This window comes from Trichechus manatus, unplaced genomic scaffold (assembly GCF_000243295.1).
Source record: "Trichechus manatus latirostris isolate Lorelei unplaced genomic scaffold, TriManLat1.0 scaffold00071, whole genome shotgun sequence".
NCBI lineage: Eukaryota > Metazoa > Chordata > Mammalia > Sirenia > Trichechidae > Trichechus > Trichechus manatus.
The window spans coordinates 10,281,170-10,294,807 of record NW_004444007.1 but is presented as its reverse complement, the minus strand read 5'-3'; the positions used below and the strand labels follow the sequence as shown (position 1 = coordinate 10,294,807).

At 40.1% G+C, this 13,638-nt stretch overlaps 1 protein-coding gene across 8 annotated transcripts in view; it reads left to right on the top strand.

The window, feature by feature from the left end:
* Positions 1-13,638, top strand: part of LEF1 (lymphoid enhancer binding factor 1) — a 124,702-nt gene that overhangs the window by 81,949 nt on the left and 29,115 nt on the right. For 5 of the 8 annotated variants that reach the window (XM_023734789.1, XM_004380224.2, XM_023734791.1 and 2 more), the window contains exons 4-8: positions 934-1,066; positions 7,870-7,960; positions 9,687-9,770; positions 12,078-12,200; positions 13,309-13,471. In XM_023734789.1, coding sequence (XP_023590557.1) covers positions 934-1,066; positions 7,870-7,960; positions 9,687-9,770; positions 12,078-12,200; positions 13,309-13,471 — 594 coding nt within the window. The remainder of the gene's footprint in view (positions 1-933; positions 1,067-7,869; positions 7,961-9,686; positions 9,771-12,077; positions 12,201-13,308; positions 13,472-13,638) is intronic. The other 3 variants (XM_004380225.2, XM_004380226.2, XM_004380227.2) reach the window with 1 other exon arrangement.

The window sequence follows — 13,638 nt, the reverse complement described above, 5'->3', positions numbered from 1 at the left end:
TCTTGAAAAAATAAACTTTACCCAATCAAAATGATCACAGATTCCAAATTAATAAAGTCCAAATAAATGACCTGAACCTTTTACTGTTAAGCAGTTTTAGACTTCCAAATTAAATAATAAAATTTATTTTTAAACAAGTATAGACATGGAAAGTATGTTAAAAGATAAAAATGTTAACAATTTTGGAAGTTCTTGCAGACTGTATTTCATATTATCCAGTTAAATGCAAGATTGGAAATCCCCTTTGATCAACTAAGACATCTAGAAGTAAAGAGCTAGAAGCTGAACTGAATAGGGTCTAAACTGTAACGGTCACGTCTAATTGACAAAGCTAGTTGATAAAACATGAAAAAAATGGTGTAAAATGGTTCTTAAAGATGTACAACTATATACAGTCATGAGTTTATGACCTAAGAGGATATCAGTGCAGCAAATTTATATTTATTGGGTTATTTATAAATAAGTTTGTTTGTTTGTTCATAGAACAATTTTTGAGTGCCTTTTTATGCCAGACATACTGGCATACATACATACATAATGAATAAAAAGCTTATAAAACATTCATAACTTTTGCTCCAGTAACTCTTGGCTGAAGTTAACCTCAGATAAGCTAAAAGAGAGTGTAAACATGTATGTACACAGATCATGTCATATGGAATAATAGTGACCCACCTGAATCCCCAAAGGGGCCTGGGTTAAGTAACTGGTAGTCTTTTGGTATGGTGGGACAGTCATCTATTTGAGGAATGTTTAACATGGAAAAATTCTGAAGATTCAGATGTGTACAGCAGATGATTGCAGTTGTCCAGGCTCTGAAAATGATTGCAGGCTTATGCCGATGGCCAGTTACTGCTGTTGTGTGGATTTTTCTATGGGAGAGGACACATGAGCTGAGCATCGTCATTAACTGTTGACTTTGTTGTTACTTTGCAGTCAAATAAAGTGCCCGTGGTGCAGCCATCCCATGCGGTCCATCCTCTCACCCCCCTCATCACTTACAGTGACGAGCACTTTTCTCCAGGATCACACCCGTCACACATCCCGTCAGATGTCAACTCCAAACAAGGTGAGAGCACCTGCCTTCCAAACCCCGCCCTTTCTCTGAACAGGGTGCCAAGTCCATCAGTCAGTCCCCCTGTGGTGCCCAGATGACTCTACCAGTGTCTTTGCCCCATGCCACTGAGTGGATCAGAGTACGTTTGTAGGAGACAAGAGTAATTTACTTGATAGCAATTCCCTATAAACCCACAAGAATCTGTCGTTGCTTCTTTTATTTTTCAGAATTAAAAAAACAGAAGAAAAGCATAGGAGGGTCACTTTCACTCAAAGTGACAGCTCAAAATCTATGATCTATAATATAAGCCAGTCTGTTGTGCAGATACACAAAAAATGGAATCCTCAGGGCCCCTCCAGTATCCATTTATTTCAGCTTGTACAAGGTGTTGATGGAAGTGTAAAAGATGTTAGAGAAATGACAAAGTAGAAGATTCTCACCTCAGATGTTCTCTTTTTCAGCCTTCTGTGATGTCTTTTGGTCATTCAGTTATAACTGTTGTGTTTTTTCTTCTTTTTTTAAAATTTATCATTTAGATGTTGTAAATAATAATTCAAGTATAAAACCATTTGTATTTAAAGTTGGAGCACCATGAACCATATTTGGCTCCTTTGCATTACTACCAAGTTCTGCTTCTGTGTCATTTATAGAAAAACATACAGCATAGGGGGTTTGAAAAATAATCAGTTCTGCCTGATGTGTACGGGTGTGGGTGTGGTTGTAGGACACAACACTTGGGTTCTTCAGGCTATCTGGTCTGGTCAGCTTAGGGTAAACTTCGAGGATTTATTTGCTCACAGGTCGGCCTTTGCTCTTTCTGTGCATATGCGCCCTCCAACCTCACCAATATCTTGGAGGTTCCAAATCAAAGATCCTATAAAACCAAATAAAAACGAGAATGTGAAGGTTTAAAATTTCCTACCTCCTGGATTTCACCCATTTGTCCCTGGGTGGCGCAGGCAGTTAATGTACTTGGCTGCTAACCCAAAGGTTGTAGGTTCAAGTTCATATCGAGGCATCTCAGAAGAAAGGCCTGGCCATCTGCTCCAGAAAAATTAGCCATTGAAAACCCTATGCAGCATAGTTCTACTGTGACACACATGGGGTTACCATGAGTCAGAATCGACTTGACAGCAACTGGTTTGGTTTTTGTTTTCATCTTTGACTTTTAGTGGACAACAAAATTAAGTAAGCAGGTGAAAGAAGAGTGGAGTTAGTAGGGGATGGGTGTTCTTTCTGTTACTAATAACGTTTTGGAGTTAAAATCTTAACACCTTCAGTTTCCTCCATTGTTCAAATGAAAAACGTACTTAAGGAATTAGTTACTGCTGGATTTCGACTAGTATGATGGATGGATTGAATTGTATCTGCCATAATGTGTGCCAGCTTGGTTAGGCCATGATTCCCAGTATTGTGTGATTGTCCACCATTTTGTCATCTGATGTGATTTTCCTATGTGCTGTAAATCCTGCCTCTATGATATTAATGAGGCTGGATTAGAAGCAATTATATTAATGAGGCAGGACTCAATCTACAGGATTAGGTTGTATCTTGAACCAGTCTCTTGAGATATAAAGGAGAGAAGCAAGCAGAGAGGAGAGGGACCTCATGCCACCAAGAAAGAAGCACCGGGAGTGGAGCACACCTTTGGACCTGGGGTCCCTGTGCTGGAAGCTCCTAGACCAGGGGAAGATTGATGACAAGGACCTTCCCCCAGAGCCAACAGAGAGAGAGAGAGAGCCTTCCCCTGGAGCTGGGCCCTAACCTGAGAGAATAAACTTCTGTTTCTTAAAACCATCCACTTGTGATATTTCCGTTATAGCAGCATTAGATAACTGCGATAACTAGAGTGGAGCCCAGGTATCTTTTATTAACCAAACCAAAAGCCAAACCATTTGCTGTCGAGTCGGTCCTGACTCAGAGGCCAGTTGCCTATGCAGAGGCTTCCAGGTTTGCCCTTGTTGCTCATGCTGAATCCTCCCCTAGTCTGCTTGCTTTTTATCAAGGGTCTCCAAAGAATAAGAAACACCAAAAAGACAGGACTGTGGCTGTCTGGTAAGAAAGGAAACTAAGATAGGGATCTTAGGAAGAGGGCTGAGTTGAGAGGGAAGATCAAGAATATAACTTGGTGGCAGTGAGTTAAGGTGTCTTTGAGATATCTGATGGGAGACATGCGAAGGGCAGTTTAACATGTGGGTCGAAATCTCAGATCAGAGTCTGAGCTAGAGACAGGCACCTGGGAACCATAAAGATCTAGGTGATGATTAAACATAGGTATAAAAGTCTTAAACATACTATTAGCAAAAAAATCAAGTAGTATACTTACTTTTTTTTTGAACTATGTATTTAACTAACCAGGTATATAATGCTTACTATAAAGATCCTAGGCCCTGTTCTAAGCACTTTTAAACATTAACTTATTTAAGAGAAGAATACATCATGGCTCAGTAGTTGTTTTTCCGAAGAATTCTAGGACCATTCAGTTTTAAAAAGAAACCAGGTTATAGCTTGCTGCCAACTACACTTAAATTTTCCCTTTTCTTCCCGTCTCTACTGCTGCTGTATCTTGTTTTGCCTTTCTAACTGTAATTTATATCATTGCTTCTCAACCTAATTTTTTTTTTTTTTCAACAAATTCTCCCTAACTACAGAGAAGGAACTCATGGGCATTACCTAAAGTTGTCCAATTACAGTTTCTTTATTTTGTCCTAAAAATTTGTATGATTTTGCATTCCTCTCCATCTGTTCCTATTAGGAAGCTCATTAGTTTTCGCCTCTCGCTCTTTCTCCTCTGTGTGTGAGTGTGTGTGAGGGAAAGGAAGCTGACGCTAATCTTTTTTTTTTTTTTTGGTACTCATTATTAATCTGGTAAAAATGTTAAGATGTTTAAGGAAATACTGGGTTTAGGTACCTGTTTATATCTATGCATTACCCATTTTATCCTTACAAATAAATACAGACATTTATAGGGCACTTACTGTGTACCAGGCACTGTTCTGTATTACATGTATTAATGTATTTATTCCTCACAAGAACCCCTAATCTGTTGTTATTCTGATTTTACAAAACAATAACAATTAAATAACTTCTTCAAAGATAACACTGTTGAGTGAGTGAGTGGCAGAATTGCTGTATTAATCCAATCTTACTCTAAAATAATTGTATCTAAATTTATATAATTTTACTATAAAAGTTTTAAAATCTTTAATACTATCCGAATGCTGAGTATAGCCTCTGGCATATATTAGGTGTTTAGTAAATACTAGCTGAATCAATGATGTGAAATAAGTCTTCAGTAGCATGGCAGCTGGTGGAGAGGCATACACGTCTAGTTATCTTAGAAAAGCACTTCTAGGACTGTAAAACAACAATGAGATATTAGAAAACCCAGGTCCATTTTCTGCTCACTTAATCACCTAAGTCACATCATGTGCTTGCTTTAAAATGGTTGATAATATTGACCCTGCCTAGGGGATGGGTCAGTTTTAATTCACTTGTTTCATTCAGTCATTTAAAAATACTACCGAGAGCTCCCCCTCCAGAAAACTATGTTTCATCTGTAGATTGGTAAAATGTGGTCTCTCTTTTCCAAGCAGTGTATAAGCTCATGCAGGAAATCATTTGCACAGCCAAACTGTAAAAGAAAATGAAAAACATCCTAAGTACTATGTTAAAAGTACAAATAAAATGTTGTAGGTTCAAAGGAGAAAGATTTCTCAGAGCTAAAGAGTTAGAGACAATTGTATGGAGGAGGAGCATTTGAAAGATTAGAAGAATCTTAATAGCTACAGTCCAGTTTGGTGCAAACAGCTGAACACTCTTGGCTGCTAACCAAAGGGTTGGAGGTTTGAGTCTACCCAGAGGGGCCTTGAAAAAAAGCCTGCTGATCTACTTCTAAAAAGTCAGCCGTTAAAAATCCTGCTCTGAGAACACATGGGGTCACCATGACTAGGAGTCCCCTCGACCGAAGCTGATTTATAGGGCCTGGCATGTTGCAAGCACTAGATAAATGTTAGTTCCCGCCTTCTAACAGAGAAACGAAACCCATCTAGTTTGTATTTTTTGTTCTATTGAATCACCAGATGCTGTATTCTAAGCACACTTAGAATATGGACTAGAGTGGAGAGCAAAGGTTTTAAGCTTATCTGTTTAAAGACATGCATTGTGATGGCAAGTGAGTTAACCTCCCTGCATCCCAGTGATAAAATTGCTGTGCTAACACACATTTTATATGTACCCAAACAGGGTGCCTGAACTGTCACTTCTCTAGGCCTTAATTTCCACATCTATAAAATAAAAAGATTGAAATAGATAATTCAGATAGTCTGTGGTCTCTAAACCACCACCCATCTGTCCGTTTGTCACGCTGTGGCGGCTTGTGTGTTGCTATGAGGCTAGAATCTATGCCACTGGTATTTCAAATACCAGACCAGCAAGGCCACCCATGGTGGACAGGTTTAAGCAGAGCTTCCAGATTAAGATAGACTAAGAAGAAAGGCCTGGCAATTTACTCCCAAAAATTAGCCAGTGGAAACGTATAGACAGCAACAGAATACCGACTGATACAGTACTTGGAAGATGAGCCCCCGTAGGTTGGAATGCACTCCGAAATACACGGTGGCCACAACAATGGACTGGAGCACACCAACGATTGTGAAGAACGGCGCAGGACTGGTCACCGTTTCCTTCTGTTGCGCGTGAGGTTGCCATGAGTTAGAGGCAGCTTGACAGCAACTAACAACAGCAACATGATCTCGAACCATGATTTTCAAGTTAATACAATGAGACATTCAGATTTCCTGTAAATGTCTAAAGTTTTTCTGAGTCAGTCTGGTTTTTCTGTTCACACCTGAGCAATTCCCCTGCAGGCCCAGAGATTCAGGAAGTTGTCTGAATCTCAGGATGAGAGACAGCAAACTGGAGAGGCTCCTGGGTGATTAGGATATGTCAGGAATCACTACTGTAGACTCCTTAGCATCGCCTCTGCAACCAGAAGCCTTCCAGATCCAAGAAAAAAACTCCAGAGTGTGGAGTTTGGAGGCACTGTGACCGAAAGGATCAATATTTCTAGCTGTTACGGATTGAATTGTGTCCCCCCAAAATATGTGTTATAAATCGTAACCCCTATGCCTGTGGTTATAATCCCATTTGGGAATAAGTTGCCTGTTTTATGTTGATGAGGCAGGATTAGTGTAGGGTGTGTCTTGAGTTAATCGCTTTTGAGATATAAAGGAGATTAAACAAGAAAGCTAGGAAGCAGAGTGAGGGAAAATTGATGCCAAGACACGTGAAGATCACCCAGGAGCTCAAGAGAGACAAGGACCTTCCTCCAAAGCCGACAGAGAGAGAAAGCCTTCCGCTAGAGCCGACACCCTGAATTTGGACTTCTAGCCTCCTAAACCGTGAGAAAATAAATTCGTTTGTTAAAGTCATCTGCTTGTGGTATTTCTGTTATAGCATGCTAGATAACTAAGACACTAGCCAAAAATAAAAAAAGGAGATTTGAGACTATTAAAAACAGCAAAACGTGAGATGATATTATATAAATTCTGGTGAAAGGTGGTAAGACCTTTCTCTCTGCTACCTACTTTCCGTAAGAGTTCGGAAATAGTTTTGTTCCAACTTCAAAGTCAAATTAACATCAACTTTTAAGACAAACCTTCTTACTTAAGGTGTTCCAATATGTTCAAGGCCTTCTCTATCCTGTAAGATCCAAAAGAAATTCATAGGCATTTTAAATAGTAAAAAAAGCCGAATATTTTAATATTATATTCCACGTGCTCATGTAATTACACATACTGAGTGTATTTACAACCACTGAGTGACATATTCTGGGTGTTAAACCTTGGAAAGTGTGCTTATCTATGGAAATGGTCTTGTAAAGCCGTGATTAGATGTGTAAAGAAACTTATGGCTTTTTTTCTATTCAGAATCACTTTTATCCAAATTTATGAAGACTTAAGTTTTTATATTTTACATCCTTGCATATTGGTCTGACTCCTTTTCTTTTCTCCACCTAAGGTAAGGTATAAACAAAGGGGTGTCGTTTGGGACTAGGAGTTAGATATAATCTTGAGGTGGTTTTTACAGTTATAGGACAATGTGCTCCAGGGAGTGTGAGCTCCAGAAACAATCTGGTGGCACTCTCGTTTTCTGTGGAATACAACTAATCCAGAACAGCTTGACCTTCGTGCCCAGAGGACTCAACTTGATGAAGAGCTTAGTTGGAGCTGAAGAGGCAGACAGAGACCAAATGAATCATATCAAGTATGACCATTATGAGTCTGAAGATGATTCCTAATTAATCTTTGATCCCTCTGAGGTATCACATTTCCCAAATCTATGTGTCCATAGGGAACTAATGAAAATATGAAAGGGGCAATTTACCTAATCCTTGAGCACCATAGCAGGCTGTCTGCTGACGAGGGGCTGTCATTTCCCATACTACACAAAACAATTTCACATTCTCCACCAAAACAACGCCTACAGTTTTCTTAACCAAAGTGAAATAATGGAGGCAAAATAAATAATTTATAAGTCTACTTTGGTGACTGTTTTACTGGCAGCATATTTAACTCTTTCAGGAGTTCCTCAAGGTGTACTATCCAAAGACCTATTTTCTCAGGTCTTGGAATCTTGAGAAAAGCTAACAATCTGACTTCTGTTAAATGGATTCAGTGACTAAGTATTGTTTCATTCTAGACCTGAACTGTTAATGGCAGAAAGCATTTTATTGCTTTTCTGTTGCTCTGTGGTCAAATGTCCTGTGAATCTGAAAACTATACCTCCCCGTTTGTTGTTTTTGTTTTCAATAGGCATGTCCAGACATCCTCCAGCTCCTGATATCCCCACCTTTTATCCCCTGTCTCCGGGTGGTGTTGGACAGATTACCCCACCTCTTGGCTGGTAAGATCCTTCCTGCAACTTGCAGTCAGGCATTTGAACACGTCTTCTTCCACTTTCAATTCATGGAAATTAGCTTTTTAGATAGTAACCGCTTGTGGTGTTGAAGGAATTTCACATCAGCAAGCAAGGTGCTAACTTTATTTCCTTTCAATTTAAACGATTAAAAAAAATTACAGACTTTGAAATGGATTGAATCAGTTTCCTAATACGGGTAGAAAATGACTGTGTAGAAATTTGCTTTGAAGCTTATAGTTTTATGGATTCAATTTGTGGCTTTGGACATTTGCTTTGCCTGTATAAAGTTAGAGCTCAGTGTGGTTTTTCTTTTTCTAGTTTTTTATGAACAACTTATAATTTGGGAACATAAACTTAGACACATTGAATATCTCCCTTTTCTTATAAATAGGCAAGTGAGAAAAATGACAAGAACTAACAAGAGAGAAATTTATATAAAAGCATCTTTTCGAGTTTCAGAACGTGAACATCCAGTTTGAGTTCAAAAGTGAAAAATTCATGTTTGGGCTTTCTTTTTTCAGAACTCAAATTTATTTGGATTCATTTATTTATTTAAAATGTGAGTTTGTTTGGTTGTTTACATGTAAAAAAAAAGTTCTTACTGCTGCCTTTAAATTTTTTAAATTCTAAAGGTAAAGGAAAATCTGGGGAAGAAAGAATACTTTTATATAATGTGGCCTATTTTTATCATTTTATTATTAGCACATAACTTTCCCTCCTCGCACTCCTATCCCCTCTCCATTGCTCCTGTCCCTACTTCTCACTTCCTGAAAACAGTACTTCAACTTTAGCAAATGTTTTCCCCCCGTTTGGTTCTCTAGCCCCACAGCCCCTGTCCTTGCCACAATCTCCCTACCTTTATATCCTACATTATCTCGCTGCTTAAGCAAGGTACAGTCATCCTGCCATGGAAATTCTGCTTTCTCTCTCTCTCTGTCTCTCTCTGTGTCTAGCACTAAATTTCTCAGTCAGTAATTCTGTTTGAATTTAATTGATTATGCACATACTTTCAAACCTAGATCAATTATTCTGTCTGAACTTAGCTACTCAGGGGCAATAATCCTGGGCCGACTTGCACCAGTGGCAGCTGGAAATAAAAGCAGTCTAAAGGAAACATGTGAGATGCAGAAATGACAGAGAGAAAGATGGAATTCTCAAGGTGGAGAGAGAAGAATTCCAATGAATTGGGCTTTTTCTTCTTGACTCTAACATGGCTACATGAGGAGGGAAAGTGCCGTGTCCTGAAAACGTCCGTTCGTTTTAATATAAATATAAATTTTCACGTCCTCCTTTCTTCCCTTCCCTGAAATTCTCTAAGGTTCTGAAAAAGAGTTCACCAAGCTTCTTCTCTGAAAGCAGTATTTCCCCATTCTCAGGGTTCCGTTATATTCAATACGAAGTGCCTACGTTGTTCAAAGCGTTGTGCTAGGCATTAATGGGGTTGGGAGAGGAGAAGGGATGAAAGGCAGATAATACATGGAATGGTTTGCCTTTAAAGTTGAGGGTGGGGGATTTCCTTCAAGGCAAACGATGCGTGGATTGGGTGGAGGATAAAGAAAGGAAACAGTTATATAATTGAAGAAATTCTGTGGTCTGTAATACTCCCACAGATTCCCTTTGAATACTCCCTCTTCTTCCTGCATCGCCCTCGTATTGCTGGTTGGTAACTGGTGTTTTGTCATTGATGGGTTCCTTTCTTCTGTGACCTCAGGCAAGGTCAGCCTGTATATCCCATCACGGGTGGATTCAGGCAACCCTACCCATCCTCACTGTCTGTGGACACTTCCATGTCCAGGTAGGTGGAGGTGAAAATGAGCACTGGAGGACAAGTCGCTCTTCTCACGCTTGCATCTTGTGTGCCTCTGCTTGCCTCTTAGTCGGCTAGGAGGGTGCGTACCTCAACCTCGTGTCTGTCTGTGCAGTGCGCCTGGCTCCCACACTAGGGGTCATAGAGGTTCCTGGCTAGGATCCCAGTGCTGTGCCTCAGGGGACCAGCTATGCCCACCAGTGAGCTCGACTCATCCCACTGGGAGACACTGCCTTCAAAAGCATTTTTTGCGATTTCACTGTGGGATGTGAAACGTCCCAAAAGTGGACGTTATGAGAAGAGCTTGACTGATTCAAAATGTACTGGGAGTGGGGCAAAGTGTAGGGGGGATAACTACGGGTTTGGTCTGAGTTCTGTAATTTGCTTCCTTTGAAGAAAGTATCCATCTGTGTAATGCAAAGGTGGTTGAAGGTGCCCAGGTAATCTAGAGTCTTCCTGGACCAAGACTGTCAGTCAGATGAGAAAGAACAGTGCTCACAAGCTGTCAGGCCGTAACGGGTGTGGGTCCTAGTGTGTGAATCAGGCCCTGTGTGGACACATTAGTGCAAGCGAAGCTCTGTGAGGCCTGCTATGCCCCACGTGAGGCTGCTCTATGTAATGCTTTGCTTCTGGAAAGGATGGCTTTCGTGCCCTGTGCTTGATGTACACACGTGTGGTGTATCCTCTGTGTGTTCAGTGTGCCTTTTTCAAGGGAGCTAGCATTATTGTGCTGGAAGGCAAGCTGTTGGGCTTTTAACTGGTTGTGAATCTTTATTTTTTATGTAGGTATGAAACTCGCAGTTTCCGTGGTGAATTTACAGCTTTAAAAAATACACTGTTTGTTCAGTGAATTGTCAGTCTGGCTGTTGAGGGGGTTACGAAATTAATATCCTACCCTCTAAAATATATTCTATACTTATTTTTAATATTGTAAGAACTGTCGATGACAGGAGTTTCTCACAGGCAAATAACCAGCAGCACGTATTTTTTGAAACTACTGTTAGCAAAGCATCATTATTTGGTCACGTATTTGTATTTTTACCATGCTTCCTTAATTGTTCAAGATTTTTCCCTAAACTATTGCATATTCAAGCAGAATCTCTTTTCTCCTTCTCAGATGAAGGAATTAATTGTATAGGCCATGATGAAAGACCAAGAATATTATTCTTACTGAATTAAAGTTCACTTTAAAACAGTTTGGAAAGTAACAGTTTCTATAAAGCATATCCAAATTTACCCAAAATGCTCATTGAAAGTACTGTATTGATTTTATTTTTCTTGCATGGCAGCTTCCCTCTTTGTGTGGGCTGGTGGTGGATGTGCTACGATTATTTTCATGCTGTACAGGCATACTTGGGAAAAAGTAGCTATCTTTATGTATGGTTTGTAGCTTGATACAGAATTGTATCTATCATTTACCTAAATCCTTCCCTTCAGTTCTGTTATCAAGTTATCATAAGGCTAGACTTCTCAAACATTACTTTCTTCCTATATAGAACATCATTTTGGATGATATTAATGGAAACATAACTAAGTCGGGGACTGCAAAAAATCTCCCTTTGCCTTACTTTCTCTATTGTTGCCTCCTCAAGGAGCACTGGTGGTGCAGTGGTTAAGTGCCTAGCTGCTAACCAAAAGGTCAGCAGTTCAAACCCACCAACGCTGGGGGAGAAAAGACCTGGCTATGTGCTCCAGTAAAGATTACAGCCTCGGAAATCCTATGGAGCAGTTCTGCTCTGTCTTACACGGTTGCTGTGAGTTGGAACGACTTCTTGACAGCACACAACAATTACATTATTGAAGAAGCCAATGATACGAGAAAACTCGTAACATGACAGTTTGCTTGTGAATGGAGGCAGACGTTTTTAAGTGTGATGTCTTTAGCTTCCATCATAATAAATCTAAATAATCTAAATGAGATTACCTTAATAAAGTGTTATATATTCAATGATTGTTCTTACTGAAACTCATTTGAAAACTGCTTTGCAAGAAAAGTGATTCCCCCCCTTTTTTTTAATTCTGTGGCCTAGAGCCTTCTCAGGAAAAATGTCAAATTCTGCTACTAGATGGAAAAAAATTCTGTTATATAGGGAATAATTATAAATATTGTCCACCTGATAATAGAAAGTTAAAAAAAAAATCAGCCCGTTATAATGTATAGTTAACATTTCTGCATACAAAGGATGTGTTTTCACCCTTCACCAATAGCAGTTAGTAGATTGTTTTGGAATTATGTCGTGCTTTTGCTACAGTAGCCACTAGTACATATTGTTTTCTTCTCTTCCCTTCGTTTAGGTTTTCCCATCATATGATTCCTGGTCCTCCTGGTCCCCACACAACTGGCATCCCTCATCCAGCTATTGTAACGCCTCAGGTCAAACAGGAACATCCCCACACTGACAGTGACCTAATGCACGTGTAAGTACGCACCTGGCGTCATCTGCGGATGCCTCAAGATACTAAGGATTTAAACACTGTTTCTTCTTTATTATTGGGCCTTCCCCATCAATTTTATTATGAAAATCAGCTGTAGCTGTGCCTTGAAAGCTGTGTCCCTGAGGACATTAACGCTGCTTGATTCTCGCTGCCCAGATTTTGATGCTGAGATTAGAAAGAACTGACCTTACGTGATCACGGGAACCTCACCAATACGCAGGAACCAAACTGTCAGAGCCTAAACGTTGAATAATCTTGAGCTGTTCAGCCTTTACTACTAGGTTTTAATTCAGTTCAGGTTGTTGAGGAGCACCTGTTAGTACCTGACAGAAGTAGATTGGAGGTTTAATGCATTTGCTTCTGGAAGTGCAGTTGCCCTGGTTTGAGGCGTCAGAAGCACAGAATTCAAGGGAAAGGGGCAAAGCCCAGGGTTCCCTGTTGGGCCAGGATTGCCACAGGGTGTTACAGCAGGACTAAATTCCCTGAAGGGATTAGTAGTCGAGCTTCTTAGTCTTGGGTTTGTGGCCTGAGATGGGAGGGTGAAGGTTGGAAGACAGTATGGGATAGTATGCGAAGCCAGTCTGCATTTGTTTGGGGAAGAGGTTCTAAAGTTTCATTAGCTTCTCAGAGTGTCCCTTGACCCCAAGAAGGTTAGGAACCTCTAAGAACCTGAAAGAGGTATGATCATCTAAACTCTATATTCAGCGTCTTCTGAGGTGACCAAGGAACTCAGCCTCAAGGTCCTAGATGGAGCCTCTTAACAAACCCAAACCCATTTCCATTTTGCGTTAAATACTTCTAGAGCTGTAGATAAACGTTCTCAAGCCAAAGATTCCATATTCAAGAAGAGTCAGTGGGTAAATAGGAAGCCTTTTTGGTTTTGGTTGTTTGCATCATGGTGTTTCATCAAATGAACCAAGCATTGCTTTCCAAAGTTGATCATATTCTAGTGGCCTGTAGGGAGCCCAGAGGGTCTGAGTATGACTGGTGATGTAAACAGATGTTCTGCTTCTCTCCTCCTCCCATCTCTTCCTTATTCCCTCTACCTCCCCACCTCCACTCCCCAACCACCACCACAACCACCTTTTAGGAAGCCTCAGCATGAACAGAGAAAGGAGCAGGAGCCAAAAAGACCTCACATTAAGAAACCTCTGAATGCTTTTATGTTATACATGAAAGAAATGAGAGCAAATGTCGTAGCTGAGTGTACTCTAAAGGAAAGTGCAGCTATCAACCAGATTCTAGGCAGAAGGGTAAGTAGTATACCAGTGTATACCAATGTTTATGGTAACCATGTGTCTTAGTCATCTAGTGCTGCTATAACAGAAACACCACAAGTGGATGGTTTTAACGAAGAGAAGTTTATTTCCTCACAGTCAAAGTAGGCTAAAAGTCCAAATTCAGGGTGTCAGCTCCAGGG